This window comes from Equus przewalskii, chromosome 26 (assembly GCF_037783145.1).
Source record: "Equus przewalskii isolate Varuska chromosome 26, EquPr2, whole genome shotgun sequence".
In the NCBI taxonomy this organism is placed as follows: domain Eukaryota; kingdom Metazoa; phylum Chordata; class Mammalia; order Perissodactyla; family Equidae; genus Equus; species Equus przewalskii.
In genome coordinates, this window is record NC_091856.1 from 4,457,352 (window position 1) to 4,472,843 (window position 15,492).

The 15,492-nt window shown below is 49.1% G+C and overlaps 2 protein-coding genes across 12 annotated transcripts in view; both read left to right on the forward strand.

Annotated features, from left to right (window-relative positions):
* TDRD7 (tudor domain containing 7) overlaps window positions 1-1,083 on the forward strand; it is a 91,066-nt gene extending 89,983 nt beyond the window's left edge. For all 3 annotated transcript variants that reach the window (XM_070595834.1, XM_070595832.1, XM_070595833.1), the window contains exon 17: window positions 620-1,083. In XM_070595834.1, the coding sequence (XP_070451935.1) occupies window positions 620-840 (221 nt within the window). In that variant the 3' untranslated portion in view covers window positions 841-1,083. The remainder of the gene's footprint in view (window positions 1-619) is intronic.
* Window positions 1,084-4,308: 3,225 nt separating this feature from the next.
* TMOD1 (tropomodulin 1) overlaps window positions 4,309-15,492 on the forward strand; it is an 83,016-nt gene continuing 71,832 nt past the window's right edge. For 3 of the 9 annotated variants that reach the window (XM_070595848.1, XM_070595850.1, XM_070595849.1), the window contains exon 1: window positions 4,772-4,900. The gene's annotated coding sequence lies outside the window, so the exon portion shown is untranslated. Of the gene's footprint in view, window positions 4,442-4,750; window positions 4,901-15,492 lie in introns of those variants that run through there. The other 6 variants (XM_070595844.1, XM_070595852.1, XM_070595845.1 and 3 more) reach the window with 4 other exon arrangements.

A 15,492-nucleotide genomic window follows, 5' to 3' on the forward strand; every position in this document is an offset into this window, starting at 1 on the left:
AAATGACTGGGACTTAAAATTCATTTGGTCCCACGAGTTTATTTTACGGTAAGCCCTGAGAGAGAACTGCAGTGCCCAAGCTCACAGCACTTGAGAGAGGAGGAGTTGGGAAGAGTAACTGAGTCTCCAGACTTTCAGCCCAGTGCTTTTACCATGATACTGTATATAAATTTGAAAAATTAGTATGCTGTAAGTACATTAATTCTTTTTTTTTTTTTTTACTATATCTGGTTCATCTGGGGAAAAAAATCTGTAAAAGAAATGTCCAATGACATATAATAATATTTTATTCCCCCTAGTTATCTCTATTATCAGTTTAAATCTGCATATACTTTATGTGGGGAAATGGGCAGTGGTTTTTCTAAGTTCATTTTATAACACAGCATTGAATCTCAGATGAAACCTGTGTCTGTAGGTAAAGGGGTTGCAGAAGTAAGCCCGTTCAGAATAGAGAAGCTATAACCTGGACTGTTGTAAGATTGTTCAGCAACTGTTTTTCCGTTAGGCAAGTCTAGCCTGGTATGTTTAAGCTACTTTGGAAAAGACTAAATCGTTTTCCGTTATAATAGATCCAAGACAAGCTCTTCTGAGCCCTCGCTCCTCCTCCTCTTTCTCACAGGGGTGAAGTGCAACCAGTGGTCCGAGGAGGCTTCGATGGTGTTTCGAAATCATGTGGAGAAGAAGCCTCTGGTGGCGCTGGTGCAGACGGTCATAGAGAACGCTAACCCTTGGGACCGGAAGCTGGTGGTCTACTTGGTGGACACGTCGCTGCCAGACACGGATGTCTGGATTCATGATTTTATGTCGGAGTATCTGGCAGAGCTTTCAAAAGTTAATTAATCACAGCTTCTGAGACCTTAACAACTAATTCAGATTGTTTAGCAATAACAAAATGTAGTAGGCTTTAAAAAAAATCTTCTCTCTGCTACATGGCTCTGACTGCTGTGGGGGATTGAAAAGAAAATGCTTATGTTTGATGAAAGATATTTAACAAGTTTTGTTTTAACAGAGTTGACTTTTCAAGAAAATTGCACTTGAATTATTACTATAATATTAGAATAAAAATGTTTATCAATATAAAAACCGACTACCTTATAATTTGTAGGCTTTATGATCTTAAGATGAAGTTTCCCTTTCTACTCGTGTTGTCTTCTTTGTGGCGCTGAGTTCTTCTCCCGTTAGATCGAGTGGTAGTGTGGTGTGTCCCAGAGCAGGTGGTCCCAAACCGTGGGAAGACTATCCTGAGTCTTGAACACGTCAGCAGTGCTAGAGGTGCTGCTGGAGGAGCAGCCCGGGCACCCAGCATGCCCCTCACCACAAATCTTGAGTGGCTTCTCGTCGCCCACAGAGTCCAGGCCGAACACCCAGCCCTCCACAGTCTCCCTACCCAACTTCACTGTCCACCCTCCCTGCACCAGCCACCCTCGACCCTTATCTGGTTCTTGAAACCCAGACATGTGCGTCCAGGACTGCTGATATTCTAAAGCAAGACTCGCTCCCCTCCACACTCTGCTTGTTGTATTTCCTCAGCCTGCAAATCATGCTCCACCCACCATGTTTGTCTGTCAGTATCCTCCCTCACCTCCTGGACTGACGGTGAAGCCTTCCCTGGTGCCCGTCCTGCTCCTCTGTACTTTGAGTATGCCTCTCTTGGTGCCCAGATCTCACTGAGCTTTATAGTATATAACTGGTTGCCTCTGCACCAATCACCCCAACTAGATTGTGAGCTCCTTGAGGGAGGGAGAGGTCTTAGTCATCTCTCCAGCTGGTGTTGTACTGGTAAATGTTTGACAACTGGTTCTGGTGGGTGTGGTGGGGGAGTGAGCCTTGATTTGTAGTATCTGACAATTCCCAATTTGTGAATATTCCGACTCTTGTTGAGTTCCAACAATGTGACATCTCTGAATGTCGAGTTGGGAAGAGATGCACCCAAGTAGCTCTTGTGAGCCTGTACAGTGGACTCCAGCGCACCACTGTCTGCGTCCTCCCCAACAGACAGAATGACATCTTGCGCATATCGGGCACCCTTTATGTGCTTGCTAATTGATGGGCAAGATGGATTGACAGAGGGATAGGTTGGAGGCCTTAGCAGGGATCCAAAGATGAGGTGGGGAGGCCCTGGACTCTTTAAGAGTGGAGCAGTAGGAACAAAGAAAAATAATAAAGCCTTTTTGAAGTTTTTAATTAGAATTATTATAACTGACATCTTAGATACAGAAGATAGGCAAAAGGAGGTGTCAAAGTAAAGCCAGGTCTTAACATCTGAGAGCTAGCGTGATGACCCTTGCTCAGTTTTTGGTTGGGAAGCATACTGAGTTTACACTAATAGAGTCTGAAGATTTGCATAAACTATTGAAATATGGAGTGGATTTCAGGAGAGAAGACCAGGCTAGAGATAAAAATTCTTAAAGTCATTATTTGTATTTGAGAAAACCTAGGAAAAGTGAGAATAGAAAGAAGGTAAAGACCAGATGTTTTAATTTTTTCATGTAAAACATTGAAATTATCTTTATAGCTTTTTAAAATGTATTTTAATATTTATATAAGTGATCCAAAATTCAGGAATGCTTATGCCAGTGATTTAAATAATCATTTATGATAAAAATATCCTGACACATAAATGTTTAAGTGAAATAAAGTAGTGTAAATATTTTTTTATAATGCTTTCTTTCCCTAGCAAAAAACAACAAAAATCCTTAAATTGCCTACAGATAAGGAAGAGGTGGTTTCTATTTCACTGACTTTAGAAATGTTTTCATTACTTTTTAAAATAAATTAATTAATTGTGTTGTTGATATAACTGAAAAATTAATTTGGTGCTCAGACAATTTGACAGACGGACAAATGAAACTTGACCCCGACCTCATGACATTTTCAAAAGTCAAGTCCAGGTGGATTGAAAGCTTAAACATGAAAGGTTGATGTAGGAAGATAACATAGGACAATAATGCCTGTATACTCCACGAGTAGGAAAGATGTCTTAAACAGGACACACAAAGTGCTAACAAAGAAAAAGATGCATATACTCGATAGAGTAAATGAACACCAGCCCGTCAGAAGACATGATGAAGGTGAAAGGCACAGCACAGAGGGGAGGAATATATATATGGCGGGAGAATAGACCGAATATACCTGATAAACAAGAGACTCTCCAGAAGCAAAATGGGCAACACATCTGAACAAACACTTCACCAAAGAGCAAAAGCATCTGGCCAATAACCACGCAAAGGTGCTCAACCCGTTAGGACAGAGGGACATGCAGATTCAAACCTCAATGAGACACCACGACTCAGGCACCAGAAGGGCAAAAAGGTTTGCTTTTTTTTAAATTCCAAGGGTTGTTGAAGATGTGTGCACTTGTGCAGGAGGATACTGGTAAAGAATGTTCACAGTAGCACTATTTCTAATAGCTGAAACCTAGAAACAACCGAAATGTCCATTAAGAGTAAAACAGATTTTTTTAAAACTGTGGTATATTCATTCAATGGAAACCTCCACACCAATGGGAGTAAACCAAATACAGCCACATGAAACAACACGGACTAGCCTCATGACACGGAGTTGTCTGAAGAATTGAAAACAAACTATGGAGGAGAGAGGCAAGCAAGAGGTCATTACCATGAGAGTCAAAGTGACCGTCTTTAGGAGGGAGCCATAACCAGAGGGCAAGGTCACTCCTCAACTGTTGGCAGTGTTGTTTCTTGACTGAGTTGTAGTTCCAACAGGTGTACTCATGATAAAAATTCTTGAACCTGCACACTTATGTTGTATGTACTTTTCTTAAATGTTTGATTCCCCAAGTGTTTAAAATAAATAGTCTGATATATTAAATCATTGCTTTATTTAAAAATATATGGCACATACCCTTTGAAAAGAGCATTCTCTTACACCTAGGAGGGTTTTGTAATCTAAGAATACATTTTCGTGGAAAACAAAATTAAAAAAAAACAACAAAAACAAAATCGAGTGTTTCCTGTTGGTAATCTGTACACTAGGATTAAGAAGAGTTGATATTATTAGAGTCTGCCCCACCAGAATCTTTCCCATAATAATCCAAAGAGACCTTACCTTCTGTCCAAAGTCCTTTTTATGAGCCATTTTTAAAATTAAAACACTTAAGTTTCTGTTTGGGTTTAAATCGTTTGTTCTGGAAAACATATTAGCCTTTTAAGAAAGGGGGACTTTCTCGTGGTTATTTTAAGTCATTATTTTGGACACTCTCTTCTCTCTTAGTATAGAGAGAATGCATTCAACTCTTGCAACTACGTGTTCACAAGCTGATCGCTGTTAAAGCTTCGGCTCAAACCAGACCCAGCTGGGCTGCTGCTGCGACGGACGGGCCGTGGCTTCAGTCAAAGAGGGAAAGTGAAGGCGCAGCAGCAGGTTGGCTGGCTTTGCTGCATCCAAGGTCCTACCGATTCTTACATCCCAGACCCCGCAGGTATGAACATCCGTCCACCCTTTCCCAGATAACTCTACCGTCGCTCAAACTCCTCCTGGTACAAGTGGAGACACCGAGAATCAGACTACGGGCGACCCGCGCTCACTTGGCCGCGGAGCCAGGCTTCGGGGCGGCCCGGCCCCGGCCCGGCGCTCCCCCAGTGGGTGTCGCTCCCCGGCAGGGGACGGCGCGCTGCGCCCCGGCGCCCCCGAGTGGAGGGAGAGGTAAGGAGGGCGCGGGCGGCGGGCGGCAGGCGGGGCGGGGCGCGGTGACAGCGCGGAGCCGGACCCGCCCCTGGCTCCCACCCCCGGAGCCCACAGCGCCCGCCCGCCCGCCCGCGGCCGCCCGGGAGCTCATCCAGCCCCGCGCTCCGCTCGCCCGCCGCCGCCCGCGCCCGTCCGCCGGCCGCCCGCGCCCGCCCCGCCGCCGCCCGCGCCCGCCCCGCAGCTCCACTGCCCGGTAAGCCCCCCACCAGGCCAAGGGTCCCCCTCGCGCTCTCGGGGCTCCCTGCCCCCGCGCCGGGCCCCAGCCATATCTGGGCAAAATATTCAGCTGTCGCCGCCGCCGCCAAGAGGGACTGAGCGTGGCTCCCTCTATAAATAGCCGCCGCCTCGGGTTGCCTCCGGGGCTGGGGAGCCCGGGTGTCGGGGTCCGGAGCCCGGCGTTCCGGTCCGTGCCCCCCGCGCGCGTGGCCGTGGCCAGGGCGCCCTCCTCTCTGGACCCCGGCGCCGCGTCTGTAAACGGAAGGACCTGGGGGCCCTCAAAGAGCATCGCCGAGGGCCGGGGTCCTGGCGGAGAGGGCGCCCCCGCCGCCTGCTCGACCCCAGCGCAGCGGGGCTCCGCGCCCCCGGGCGCTCGGCTGGTGCAGGTGCCCGCCCGAGCCCGTCACGGAGGCGCGGCCTCCCTCCCGCTGCGGAGAGACCGGGGTGGGAGTAGGGGCGGACGCGCTCGTGTGGACGTGGAACCCGGGTTCGGGCTGCGCCTGTTGGTAGCAGGAAAAGTTTCCCAAACCACGGGAGATGGCGAGGTTTAAAGCACCACCATACACGCGTTTCGCGCCGAGGTGGAGCGAGAAAGAGCCTGTAGGCAGGAGCCCTCTCGCTGTCCCCAACTCATATGGTGGACATGGCAAGCCCCCTTCCTTCTCCAGGCCTCGGTTTCCCCGTTTGTAGGGTGGGGTTTGGTTCTGGCGATGGAGCTAGGAGCCGGCCTAGAGAGCAGCAGGGCGCGCTTTGACCGCCGGCGCTCCCCTCACCTGTTCCCGGCTCCGGCTCCGGGCCCGGGACGCTGGGGGCACAGCCGCGCACATCGCGAGGCGTGGTGGAAACCCGAGACTGGCGAGCGCTCTGACTCAGGGGTCCTGCTCGGACCTACTAGGCCCCTCGGGATAGCCTGGGCCGTGCACCCCCAGGAGGCGCGAACCCCGGTAATTATGGGCATCTCTCTCGGGAGCAGCCATCGCTTTCGTAAAGTAGCGTGTGACTCAAACAGCTTTAGACCCAATGAACTGGGCTGGGCCAGAGGCTCCAGTCCAGCTGCTCCCTGGCCTCAGTTTCCCCATCTATACAGTGCCTATGATGCGACCTCGGAGCCCTCCTGCTATTACCGACCCTGCACTTGGCCTTGACCTTCGCCCTCCCAGATTCTTAGAGATGACCTGGCCCACCCCTTTCCGCATCCAAATTACAAAACCAGACCCTAACTCAGGTTCTGGCCCCTCAGCCGGAGTACCCGGAAAATCTCTATCTTTCTCTCAGTGGTGACAGCCATTTTGTTCTCCATGAAGGGTCCCAGAACCCCCTGCTCAAGGTCACAGCTGTTGGAAACCCCAGGAGGTCTGTAGTCCCCACCAGCTTTCTCATCTCTCTCCTGACACTTCCTGCTGCTCAGGCAGGTCTTGGGGATCTGTGGGCACCCCACCAATGCCCCCGCTTCTCTGATCTGCTGCTGTCCAGGACTTTCGCGGCTCAGACCATAGCACCCTCGTCCTGAAGTTTCATTTTTGTTTCTACTTTACTTTCTATTACTCTATGCTTTCTCTAAAGCCATCGCAAGGCCTCATAGATAGAATTAAGGGAAAATGGAGACAAATAGTAAGGTTCTCATTAATTCGAGCCACGTCACAAATATGCAGAGAGTGAAAGCACAGAACCCTGTCACTTCAGTATATTAACTCTCTTGAATGAGCCAGGCTTGCAAAGACACATGTAGATGGTCTTGGCCCTTGAGTTCCTCCCAGCCGGAGTGGAAAGCCAGTGTCCTCTAAAAATAGCCTCCACCCCACCTTATCAGAGTCTCACACCTGCTCCCTCCTCCGGGAGGGCTGCTGCCTGCACGACAGCTGACAACAGGGAGCGTGTCCTGGAGCTCTGAGTAGCAGGAGGTGGACTGGCCTGGAGGTTAGGACCCCTGCCTCCAGCCCTAGCTCCATCACCCCCTTAGAGTGACCTTGAGCTGTGAGGGGGAGGGCAAGATGGTCTCCAGTGGACCTGGAGTCCAGAGGGCTCCGAGTTTCCCTCGGAAGACATTCTAGCATGAGAAAAGTGAAGGCACGACATGCAGGGGAAGCCCCTGTGTAGGGGAGGGCAAGAGTGGGAGAAAGGGGCTTCCCAAGGGCCAAGGGAGGAGAGAGGCCAGCAGTGCCGTGCTGTTTGCTGTGGAGAGACTGTGGCCATGAGGACTGGGAAGCGGACTCCAGGCTTGGCAGGTGGTCTCGGGCGACTTTAACCAGAGTATTGCAGAGGGTCCAAAAATGGGATCTGCCACTGCCTTACCGGGACCAGTGACCCAGCCTGTCTGACTGAGCCTCGGTTTCCCCCTCTGTACAATGAGGATAAAATAGCCCCGTTTCATAGAAGATGCTGTGGGGACTGAGTGAGAAGATGCAGGGAAAGCCCTTAGCCCAGCACTTGGTACCCTCAATGGTGTCATTAGGTTTAGTGAGGGGGAGAGGCAGAAGCTGATGGGAGCTGAAGCCGTGGAGCCAGAGCCTACAACTCTTCTGCAAGCTGGGATGAGAAAGGAAGGGAGAAGGAAGGTGGTAGGAGCTGGAGACGGGGCCCAGAAAGGAGGCAGGTGTTTCTGGGATGAGGAGTGTGAGAAGAGAGGGGGGAGGGCTGGTGAGGAGGATGACAGGAGCCCCTGGGGGTGTGCACACAGGAGGACTGAGGACCCTCCTTGATGACCTGCTGACTGCCACGGGCTCTAGAATCACATTCCTCTAGAATCAGGCCGAGCAAAGAAAGGGTAAACTGAAGCTGATCCTGGCTCAGACCCGAGTGTCCCCTTGGCAGCCTTCAGCATCTGCGAAGGGGTAGTGAAGGGCCATGCAGGGTAGTTTGCCTCTGCCCAAGGGCCTCGTGACCTTGGCTTGCTTGTTTCTGAAGTGACATCATCTATTGATGACTCTCACTGAGCCCAGTCATAATGGCCTTTTCCAGTCAATGTTTTGATTTTTCGGTCTTACTAATGGACCAGCCAGGCTGCCAACATTTCTAAACAGGCCAGTTCCCTTCTCACTTAAAGGCAGAACACCAAATAGATCGATTATTTGGCTGCTAGGAGCCATTATCAGTTTAAAGCCACAGGCTTGTCTCTATGGAAAAATATGAATCACATAGCATAATTCTGGGCCATTTCCTCTCTTTTGTTTTGTAAAATCCTCCTTCGGTTCATCACGATAGGATCTGACTCTCTCTGCTCTTCGTGATAAGGAAGAGTGAGCTCACTGGAGTCAGCCCAGGACAGGCTAGGAGGCTTGCTTCACGGAAGGAGGCGCTGGGTCCTGTCTGATCTGAAAAACTAAGCAAACGAAAGCATTTCTTTTGTTGCTCCTTTTCTTAAATCCTTTTGTTTTTCTCTCCGAGAGAAACAGCTGTGTCAAAGGGCTGGACATCACTGTGCATGAGAGGAAAGTGGGAGAGAGCGGGAGGCCAGCTCAGCCCGTGTCCCTGTCTCAGTTCTCCTCGGTCCCCAGCCTGAGCCACCACTCACTCTGGGACTTCTAGGGCTGTGACCCCAGGGCCGTTCCTGGAGGTGATTCTGGTGGGTGATGAGGTTTGCTCCCCATGCCCCTGGGAACCCAGGGAGGGAGAGGTGCCTTGGCCTCACTCAGCCTCCTTCGTGGACTCATCTCTTCTGCCCATCCTTAAATGTTGGTGCCACTCTCAACAACCCTACTCTCTTTTCACCACATACCCTCCTACAATCCCATTTACTCCCATGACTCCAACCACCCTTATAAATTCACAACTCCCAAATTCGTGCATCCAGCCTGGACCGCCCTGCTCAGCTCTAGGCATCGATGACTCCTGCCAATTGGACAAAGCCCACAGGGCATCCCAAAGGCACTTCACACCCGACAGGCCCAGGCTCACCACCCAGTCCTCCTCTGTGTCCCCATCTTGGTTAACAGTAACACCATCCACCCGGGCACCAAGCCAGAAACCTCCCTTCCCTTTGCCACCCCGTTCATTCGGTCAAGAGTCCAGTCAATTCTACCTTCCTTCGTATCTCTTCTGTTCATTTCTATTCCGCAGTCACTACCCCAATGGAGGACTTTGCATCCTCCTCTGAGCTCATGTCAGAGGCTCTTCAAAGTGTTTCTGCCTCAAGTCTTCTCTTCTTCCATGCTGCTGTTAAAAGATCTTTATGAAATGTAGCTATGACCCTGTTATTCCCCTCCCTTCAGGATTCCCCATTTCATACTGGATTCCTTAGCAGGGAACACCAAGACCACCTAAGATGTGGCCCAACCCGCTTCTCCAAGACCACCTCCTGGCAGTCCCCCCAACTCTCCTTACCTTCTGTCATGGTGCCTTCGTGCCTCCCTGCCTTTGCCCCTGCTGTTCCTCTCTCCCTTCTCAACGTGGCGAACTTGTAACCATCCTTTAAATCAAAGCTCTTCGCTGCCTCACCTGAGCTCCCACAGCCCCCTGCACGGACCTCAGAGAACCAAGCATGGTGTGTTCGAAATGGAATCATGTCCTTATCTCTGGCTACGCTGAGAGCTCCTTGAGGACAGTTGATGGCTCATTTATTTCTCCTTCCACAGTGTCGAGCTTGGAGCTCACCTCTTGGTGTAGTGCAAGTATTTATATTTTAATAAACGACTGACCACTGAATGAATGAATGAATGAGTAAAAGATTAAGGAGAGGAAAGCCCTGTGATAACCATGACAGTCACACATCAACCAGATCTGTAACGTGTCCCCATGCCACCATACACCAGCTCCACAAGGGCAGAGACCACACGTGATCTGCTCCCTAGCGACTCCACAGCCCTGTCAGCCCCATCACAGTAAACAGAATGAACCCATGATCTCATTTGAAACTCACAGTACGCCTGTGAGGGAGAAAGGGCAGGTGTGATTACCCCCTTTTTGTAGAGAGGACAGGGAACCCCAGTAGGGATTGGTCCAGGTCATCCCCTGGAGTGTGCGTTCCCGAACAACCAAGGCGCTCTCCAGGCTCTGTGGACCTGCGAGGCGGGAGTCCTTGTATTCCGTACAACGCTACTCTAACATTTGCTTCTCGGGACCTTATTAAAAATGCAGATTCAGGCTCAGTAGGCCTGGGAGGGACCTGAGATCCTGAATTTCTAATAAGCTCCTTGTTTCTATAAGCCCCAATAAGCTTCATAATTCCTAATAAGCTCTAATAAACACATAAAAATGTGATGCTCATCCTAAATACACAGATCACCTTACTTTAAGCACCAGATGAATACTAGTTATCTCAGTTTTCTGTTGGCCATTGCTTAAAAAAATAGTGTTTTCATTAAAATCTACAAATGAATTCATTTAAACCCTGACTCAAAGGCTCTTTCTGGTCTTCTTTTTATGGGGCACATGACAGGGGCTCGAAGAACACGATGGAGGATACTGGGGTGCAGCATGTGGGGAAGGCTCCAAGAACAGGATGCACTGGTGATGGAGACTAGCGATGGGACACGTGATTGGGGGCGGGGCATGCGGTGGGGCACGTGGCCGGAGCACGGTGGACAACAGGACAAGGCCCCAGAAACTGCCTGGTGCTGGAAGGGGCAGGCCTCGTGGCAGTGGGTTATTTCCACCTTCCTCCGCTTTCCCACCTTCTCCCTTATGTTCTGGAGAACTTTAAGCCCAGACAGGGCTTTCAAGTCAAACTGCCCCGTTCCTGGCCAGCCTAGAGCCTCCCCTGAGGAGCTCCAGCTCCTGTGTCTGATTGTCTTTTTCAGTGCACGTGGCTGACAAGGTCAGTATCTGAGCCCAGGATGAGTGCCCGGCCCGGGCTGAGTGGAAACCTGGAGGCCTGCCTCAAAACTGCTCAGAAGAGAAGGGAGAAAGGGGCCCTGAGGACGGCCTTCCTCCACACAAACCCGGGAAGATGTAAAAAGTCAGACTAGATGGCAGCATCCCGTGCGTTTGTTTATGGTTTTTATACTGCGTTCCACTTACACCATTACAGGGGTTTGAGATGGCTTAAAATAAACCCGCACAGACAATTAACTAAGAAAAGAAACAAAGAAAGAGCAGAGCAGTTGAAAATTAGGATCCTGAAAATCCTTGGGAATCTGGACCCTTGCTCCAGGAAAATGAGCATATCCATACACATGACAGTTTGCATAGTGTCTCAGTGGGTGCATGGATCCCCCTGAGGCCCTTCAAGAGCCCAGGAGATGAATGCCCAGCACAGAAAAAGGGGAGAAAATTATGCCAGCGTCCTGGCTGAAGACGGCAGCTGTATTTGGACACTCAAGTCAGCTCTGGGAGGAATCGTGACAGCCAAGGGGAAAGGGAGACAAGATGAATTGGAGAACACTTCATGTCCAAGAAAAAAGAACACCAGTCTTTCAGGAGATAGAATTGTTTTTTTAGCTGTTACTCTCAGAGTATTTTGCCAGGATGGGACACCGGATGGAAGGCATTTAGTGTAGCAGTTGAGAGCATGGACTTTGGCGACCACCTCCCTGGGTTCAAATCTAAGGCCTGCCAGTTATTGGCTTGTACGCTCAGGTAACTTTTAACTCCCTTGTGCCTTAGTAGATGGGGAACATCTATAAAGTGGGGTCGTCTTGGGGACTAAAGAAGTTATTATATGTAAAATGCTTAGACAGTTCCTGGGACCTTGTTAGCGTAGAGTCGGGTGAGCTGTTATGGGAAGGCAGCCTGGAGGAGTGATAATGAGTACAGTCAGGTTGCCTGCCTGGATTCAGATCCCGTCTCTACTGCTTAATAGCTTTGTGACCCTGGACACTTACTAGGTTAGATCGTGTTTCCCCAAAAGTCCTGTCCGCCTGAAATCTCAGAATGTGAATGTTCTCTGGAAATAGGATCTTTGAAGTTGTGATTCATTAAGATGAGGTCACACTGGATTAGGGTGGACCCTGAATCCAAAGACTGGTGTCCTTATGACAAGAAGAGAGGCCATGGACAGGGAAGAAGACCTTGTGACGGTGGAGTCAGAGATCAGAGGGGTGCAGATACAAGCCAAGGAGTGCCAAGCATTCCTAGCTTTGCTAGGAGAGAGGCGTGGCCCATCTTTCTCCCTCAGGGCCTCCAAGAGGAGCCAAGCCTGCCGACACCTTGATTTCCAATTTCTGGCCTTCTGAACTGCAATCGAATATGTTTGTGTTGTTGTAAGCCATCCAGTTTGTGGTCATTTGTGATGGCAGCCCTGCGAACGGACAGTCAGATTCCTGCACTTCAGTTTCTTCATCTGTAGAACGGGAATAAAAAGTACCTACTTCGCAGAGTTATTGAGATTGCATGAAATAATCCATGTAAAGAGCTTAGCACCGTGCCTGGTATGCAGTACGTACAGAATAATGCTTGCATTATTATACATTACGTATTATATAATTATATATAGTATAACAAGGTACAGTGATATAATGGGCAATAACAGCCTCGAGGATGGTGTTAATAGTATTCTATTGTATGTCTACACTTTACTTTATTTACTCAATGCCCTTTTGAGGAACTTTAAGGTGGTTTCCAGTTTTTTGCTAATATAGATAATAATCAGATAATTTGCACATGTATCTGTGTAATTAATTGAGTGAGTAAGCTGGTAGGATAAATTCCTAGAAGTGGAATTGCTGAATCAAAGGCTGTGTACGCTCGGATGGATATGGCTTAACTGACCCTGGAAGAGGGTGCGCCGAGGTGCCCTTCTGCTCCCAGCGAGGACGCAGGTCTCTACAACCTGTGAGCCCCAGGAGTGCTCAGACGTTTTCATCTCTGCTCATCTGATAGATGAGAACTCATGTCTCATTTCTCAATCTGCTTTTCTATAATTATGAGTGAATATCCTTATCTGTTCATAGGCTTATTAACCATTTGTATTTTTATGTAAATTTCCTGTTCCTTTCCTTTTCCTACATACGTGTAAGCTACTAAACATCCTGGCTTAACCCAGCCTCCCTTAAATGTGCTCCGAACACTGACATTAGCCCACAGTCGGGCAAATCGTCTAACACGAAGGCTAGTTTATAATGAAGTGTTGAGTATCTCATGTAATTTATTGACTACTGAACTGAGAGTGACAAACAGAATGGCTGCCTGGGTGCAGAATGGGTGTCAGTGTGTCGGCTGCTCACCCTCGTGACCGCGTGGTGACCGGGAGCTGTCGCTGCCCAGCATCACTGGAGAGGATCACACCACATGTGGCTCGCCCAGGAAAAGATCAAAATTCAAAACCGGAAGTGCAGTTTCTACTGAATGCACATGACTTTCGCACCATCATAAAGTTGAAAAATCATAAATCAAACCATTATAAATTGGGGACCATCTGTAATAATAGTAGGCATTCATTCATTCGTTCAACAAAACTGCCTTCTCACGTGAGAGGTGAGGGGCTTCGTGTTGGACCGTGAGAGACAGAGGAGCTGCCATCGAGCAGCTTTCAGTCTTGGGTGTGGAGGGTGCAATAAGACGATGCCTCTGTTGGCAGAGGCCTCTCTGCAGGCCTCTCCCATTTGCACTAAGGTATTTGGGGGGCTGGAACCCTTCTCAGCCCTTTTCAGGTGTGGAGAAAGATGGCCTGGAAGAGGCAGAGGCTGGTGAGAGCTCATGGCAGTTGCCAAGAGCCAGGGAGAAGGAGCCACAGAGTGGAGTGTGGCATGGTTTGTAGGGCAGCTGGGATGGGAAGATGGTTTCATAGTCTTTTCCTGGAACCCTGCTGCTCACAGTGATTTGTGTGGTGACTCAGACACCATGATGACCTCAGGAGATGCAAAATGAAAACACACCCTGGTGCATGCAGGCACACGCACACACGCCTTTCTAATTTAAGACGTTTGACAACTTTGACCTGTGGACCTTCGAGGCTCAGTGTGTCCTGGGATGGAGTGCGTAGCAACTGCAGAGAGTGATGCAGTCGAATGCTGTGTTCAGTTTCCCTGCTTCTCTCAGAAGGTGCTTTCCCATATGACTAAGACAATGAGGTCAGCCAGGGAAAAATAAATGTGAACAGGCCAGAAAACAAGTCTTTTAAAGATAGCTGGTCTCTGAGTCCCCATCCTCTGTACTCAGTGGCCCCAAACATGTCTTTCATAATAGAATCCATCCTTGACGGGCCTTAAATCTCATCTGTCAACTCCCAGCAACCACTCTCAGTTGAGATGTCAACCTTCTCCAGGAGACCTCACCTAGGACTCAGTCATATCTGCTCACATGACGGCTGTGACAGGTGCTCACCACCTCCTGAATCAGCCTAGTGCCTCCTTGGGCATTTTTTTATTGTTAGAAAGTTCCTTGTGCTTATGGGAAATCTACACCCTGACAGTCTCAGTATATTGACGTCTTCTGCCCTCTGGCAGAAACACTTCTGTTTCTTCATCCCCAGGTCAGCCCATTAGAGGTTTGCAGAGTGTGACATGTTCCTGGTCCTTCAACTATTCTTCATGTGACACTGTGCTCCCCTTCTCAGGACTCAGCACCACTCGAGAGAGAGGCCCAGTTCACAGAAGAGGCCACCCACATGGCCGATGGGCGTCAGAACTGTGCTCAGCATCACTAGTGATCAGGGAAATGCACAATGAGCTACCACTACCCAAACGCCATAATGGCTAAAATGAAAAGTACTGACGATACCAAGAGTTGACAAGGATGTGGAGCAACTGGAACTCTCACAGATTGCTGCTGGGGTGTAAAAAGTACAATTACTTTGGAAAACTTCAGTATCTACTGAAACTAAATGTATGCCTACTCTATGACCACCAATTCTACTGCAGGGCACATGCCCAAGAGAAATAAGTGATTATTTCTACCAAAAGACATTCATAGCACTATTTATAATTATCAAATACTGGAAATAACTTAAATCGTCCACTAACAGTAGAGTAAATAAATAAATTATAGTCTAATTCATATAATGGAATATTACACATCAGTGAAAAAGAAGGGACTGCTGCTAACACACAACATGGGTGAATCTCACAGATGTAATGTTGAGTGAAAGAAGCCAGACGCAAGAACACACTCACTGTATGTTTTCATTTGCATGGTGTTCAAAACCAGTCAAAGCCAATCTGTGGTTTTAAAAGTCAGAGTAGTAGTGACCTTTGAGGGAGATGGAGTCGGGGGCAGTGTACAGGAGAGCCTTGTGGTGGGCTGGAGATGTCCTATATCTTCATCTGAGTGGTATTTACATAGATGTAGACATATGAGAAAATTCAGTGAGCTGTATTCGTTAGACTTGCGCACTTGACTGTGTATAACCTATGTCTTACTAAAGAAGAGAAAAATACCCCCCCCCACCCCCAGTGAAGGGGGAGGCCCATGTTGAGCTCCAGTACAGAGCCGAGCAAGGCTGTCAACCCCTTGCTTTGGCTGCTGCACTGTTCTCAATGCAGCTGAGGTCGCATCATAACTTTTGGGGCCAACGCCTCACACTGTTGACGTACGTTGGGTGGACAGCCACTTGAGAACCCCCAAATCTTTCTTATGGCTGCTCAAGCGTGTCCACCCATCCAGCATTTGTAGGGTTAGCCTGTGGGCTGGAGCGTCGTGGGACTGAGGAGAGGGGAGGACCCAGCAATCTGAACAGCACCTCCTTTGTCTCATTCC